The 4,563-nt window shown below is 62.6% G+C and overlaps 1 protein-coding gene across 1 annotated transcript in view; it reads right to left on the bottom strand.

Annotated features, from left to right (window-relative positions):
* Positions 1-4,563, bottom strand: part of MAP2K7 (mitogen-activated protein kinase kinase 7) — a 7,843-nt gene that overhangs the window by 2,626 nt on the left and 654 nt on the right. The window contains exons 2-3 of the mRNA XM_021708410.1: positions 2,996-3,043; positions 1-119 (exon numbers count right to left, since the gene is read on the bottom strand). The exon at positions 1-119 is cut by the window's left edge and continues 1 nt beyond it. Coding sequence (XP_021564085.1) covers positions 1-119; positions 2,996-3,043 — 167 coding nt within the window. The remainder of the gene's footprint in view (positions 120-2,995; positions 3,044-4,563) is intronic.

Below are 4,563 nucleotides of genomic sequence, written 5' to 3'. Positions count from 1 at the left end.
CAGGGTTGATGGGAGCCCCAGCATGTGGCGGGGCCGGGCGGGGGGTGTGGGGTGTTGCGGGGAGCTCTCTGAGGACGGCGAGCGGCTACCCCCATCGTTGGCCAGCGGGAGCTGCAGGGCTGGGGGAATGAGAACCAGCGGCGGGAGGGGGTCAGCACCCAGCTGGCCTCAGTTCTGGCTCTGGCACTCTGGGAAGGGGTAGGGGGCCCTCACCTTCCCCACCCGGGCGTCCCCAGCTTAGGCCAGCACAGCCCCTGCCCTGCAGGGCTGGAGGAGCTGAGCTCTCCCTCCCCAACCCCAGCGGTGCTCAGGGTGTCGCTTCCCACCCCCAACCTGGAAGGTGCTGGCAGGAAGGGGACAGGCCCCAAGTCTACACTGACACAGAAATGAGATGGTGTCCCATGGCCAGGCAGCCTCCCTGTGTCCTTTTCCTCCCCATCTCTGCCAGGAAGTGTGCTAGGAGCTGCAGTGTCCACAGGCTGGACCACGAGAGGTCAGCATGCCCGCCAGGATCAGCCTGAGCGCCAGCCCTGCTGGCAGCACTGAACTTGGCCCCCAAACGAGAGTGAGGCAGGCTATCCCAGCGAGACGGCTGGTACGAGACCCCATGTTCTGTTCAGGGTCACAGAAGGCCCCCTTGGGCCAGTGGGCCCATCTGGGCGCCCCTCAGCCTGGCCTGCAGGGCTAGGGCCAACTGGGGTGGAGACAGGACCCAGGCTGGGCCTGCGTCCTCCAGGGGGGCTGGGTGGCACACCCCTGCGGGGGCTGGCAGAAACGGACAGGGGTGGTGCTGGGCCAGGCGGGGGCTTGGTTCTTTCTAGCAGCCTGCATGCGGACAGCTAGGGCATGCTACAGCAGGCGGGCAGGCAGTGGGCAGGCAGCGGGCACCCCAGGACGGGCAGGTGGCGTTAGGGGGCGGGAGGGCAAGAGACAGACAGACAGACAGGAGCCAAGACTCAGGGCCCAGCTGCCCAGAGGAGGCGCTGCAGAGACGGGTCAGAGAGGGGCTTGGGACAGAAGAACAGGTCCCCGAGGAGCTGGGGTCTCCCTGGCTGTGCTGGCCACGAGGTGAGGGAGCCGAGCCTGGGGGACCAGCGGGCCCTGGGAACTTCTCGCACTCAGGTGTCTGGCCCCTGGAAGGGCAACAGCTCGCTCGCCGAAGGGCACTGGCTCCAAGCACCGTCCAGGGCGCCCCTGCCTGTGAGGCCTGGGGCCTGCCCTCTCCCACAGTCCTCAGTGGTCACCCCCTCCCACTCTTGACTCCTTCTGCTTCCTCCCGCTGCTGCCCACAGCTCTGCAGGCTCCAGGAACCCAGGCCCAGTGACTACCAGGGGAGCGAACCCAACACCAGCCGCCGGCAGCCGGGCCCTTTCCTTGCCCTGCTGGCCCTGGACCCCACTGCAGCCAGGGGAGAGGCAGGTACAGGCCCCTAGCCTGCAGTTCCAGAAGGGGCGCCGTTCCTGCGAGGGGCTGGCAAGAGCAGGGAAGGGATCTGAGGACCAGGGGCATCCTATCCCGCTGCCGCCACACCGCCTGCCTGCTTCATGAGGGCCTCTGCTCTGCCCGTGGCCCGGATCACAGTCCCAATCCCTCCCTGGCTCCGGAGGGCCTTGTGATCCCCCACGCCCGCCCCAACACCTCTTCACCCGGAATCTCTGGAGACACTGACCAGTACCCCCCCCATTCCTGCACTCCACTGGAAGCTCATGGAGGGGGCGGGATCACACCCTGGCCTCCAAACCTCCCTTGGCGTCCTACGGGCCTCTCCCCGCCACAGTCCACCAGGCCTTTTGAGGCTGCCCTGGAGCCTGGGATGGGAAGGAGGCTGCCAGCCCACACACTGGAGCAGGGTGAGATGGGAGGTGAGGGCTCAGGTCGAGGAGAGAGGAGACACACAGAGGCCCGAGAACACAGGTCACAGAGGTGGTGACAGGCCACATGGCAGGTCGGAGGGCAGAGGGAGAGCAAGAGGGTGAGAGGGTAGGGTGGGGGGGAGGAGGGAGGGGCAGGGGGAGAGGGAGAGAGAGAGAGAGAAAGATTAGGAGAGATGATGAGACAGTGAGAGAGGCCTGGAGGGCACACACCGCCGACAGGAGCCACACACGTGAGGCCGCCGGCCCACATGCAGCACACACATGCACGTGCACACACAGACACACAGGGCAGGACACAGACCTCCCCACACATGCAGCCGGGGCAGAGCCCTCTGGTCCATTTGACATGGACACACACACACACACACACACAGCAACCTAGCCACACGTACATACCACCACCCACAGGGCCAGACCCCCACCCGCTCTCTCTCAGTGCAGGCGCAGCCCGACTTCCCACCATGGCTGCTCCCAACCACGCTGGTGCCTGTGCTCAGGGCCTGGCTGGGCTGTCTCCTCTCCCCCCACCTCCTATGTCCTCCGAGACTGCTGAAACCTCACCTTCTCCAGAGGCTTCCTGGACTGGCCCCTGCAGAGTCCCTCACCCTGCTAGAATGTTCTCCCTCAGGAACACTCTCCCTGTCCACAGCTGCCCCCACCCCTCCAACCCGCTGCAGCCTCAGCTCCACAAGAAGGGCTTGGTGCCTCTTGATCGCTGCTAGGTCCCCGGGACCCAGGACAGGTGCGGCACCTGGAGGGGCGCTACGCGTTCATGTGATTGTTGAGAGGCTCAGAGAGGCACATCCACCCGCCTGGCACAACTTTCTCTCTCACTTATACATACATGCGTGCCCCCTCGGCAGGCCACGGACTCCCCTCAGAGGGGAACCCATTCCTCCTACAGGGAGTCCAAATCTGAGTGGAAGGGGGAGGAGGAGGAGGAGGAAAAGGAGGGGAGAGCAGAGAGGAGGCCAGGCTGGGCCGACGCTGGCTGTGTGGAGGGAGAGAGTGAGAGAAGACACAACACACGCAGAGCATGGAGGGGTTGGCATTCTGCGGCCTGGGCAGCGGTTAGGTCAATGGTGCGGAAGTCCAAGCGGTGATGATAAAAAGGCTGGTACCTGCTCGTTGGGACGGGGCAGGAGCAGGGCTTAGAGTGATCACAATAACTGGATGGGGAAAAGGAAGAAAAAAAACAACACCACGATAAATCACAACAGAAATGACCGATTTGTCCAAAAGAAAAGAAATAAAATCATAACGAGGAGGAGGGGGAGGCACGAGGCACCAAACTGCAGAGATGGGGAGAAACCGGCAGAGATGGGAGGATGGGGAAGATGGGATGGAGCTGACAAAGACAGATGCCAGGAGGGTGCTCCTCGGGGGGCCTGCTTGCCATGGGCCTCACTCTGCAGGGGGACAGCCATCCCTCATGGCATCCAGGGCCCATACAAAACCCTGTCTCATCCACACAGGGGCCAGGGAGGACGGCCCTCCAAGACCCCACGGGGACCCTCTATGTCTTGGCCAGGCTTCCTGCCCCAGGCGGGATCCAACACCAGAATCTCCACCTCCGGGATTTCTCTGGATCCCCAAGAGACTCCCCAGGCGGGGAGGAACCCATGATGATCCAGGTCAGAAGAGGAAGGAATGGGGGCTATCAGGCCGCAAAGGTCAGGCCGGGTGACCAGGGAGTGGCTAGGGTACCCAGATACAAGGGGTGCCTTCCCTCTCCTATCAAGGTGACCCCACAGGGCTACATAAACAGTCAACAGAGTCACAGAAAAGATCACAGGGGAATGTAATTCACAGGCTCTGTGGGGAAAGGGAAAATCTGATTCCCTCCAGCTGAAAAGTTTGAGAGTCAGGGTTGCATGGGATACAGTGAGGAGTCTACATGTGGTCAGGCCAGATGTGTGTGGGGTGGGGAGAATAAGCTTTATCCAAGATGCCAAGATGTCAGGAAGACACAGTGGGATGGATCAGAAAAGAAGTGTATGTGTGCTTGGGGCGCACAGATATAATCAGACTGGCCTCAGGTGTCCCCTGGCCAGGTGGATGTGGATGTGAGGGTAAGGGGAACAGTCACTTGAGCCCAGGTGACAGTCCCCGGGCTGGGGTTTGGGTTATGTATTTCTGCAGAGGTTAGCCACACTGGCCAAGATGGTGGTACTGAAACTAGTCACATGGGTTTGAAGGGGCCTGGTGTATGTGGGAGAGGAACTGCTGTACCCAGTGACAAAGTTGTCCCCTGCTGGAAGAAGGGACCACTGGACACAAGGAGAGCAAGCGGGAGAAGGCTCAGATCGTGGGTGGTGGGGGGGTACAAGTGGTCAAGTGACCTCAGGTGTCCCCAGGCCAGGTGTGTGTGCCTGCGTGTGAGTGGATCGTCCGCCGAACCAGGATGACCAGCTCCCAGGCCGGGGGAGGAGGACTCTTGACAGTCACTGAGATGACGGGAGGGGAAGCATCCGGTCAGGAAGAATGTGTCTGTGTTTGCGGGGCGACCCGAATGTGGTCACGATCGCGTGGAGTAGGGAAAGACCGGCTCAGCGTCAACGACAGAGGCTCCGAGGATCACAGCGAGGGGGGCGGGTCGTCAGGTGGGGACCCGGGAACTAGGCTCTCAGCCTCGAAGGTGCGACACCCCGGCCAGGGGAGGGGCCGCCCTGGAGCTCGCCGGTCCCAC

Source organism: Carlito syrichta, unplaced genomic scaffold (genome assembly GCF_000164805.1).
Source record: "Carlito syrichta isolate Samal-C Ts95f unplaced genomic scaffold, Tarsius_syrichta-2.0.1 Scaffold136374, whole genome shotgun sequence".
In the NCBI taxonomy this organism is placed as follows: domain Eukaryota; kingdom Metazoa; phylum Chordata; class Mammalia; order Primates; family Tarsiidae; genus Carlito; species Carlito syrichta.
The sequence above is the reverse complement of the archived record's forward strand: the minus strand, read 5'-3'. Positions and strand labels throughout refer to the sequence as shown.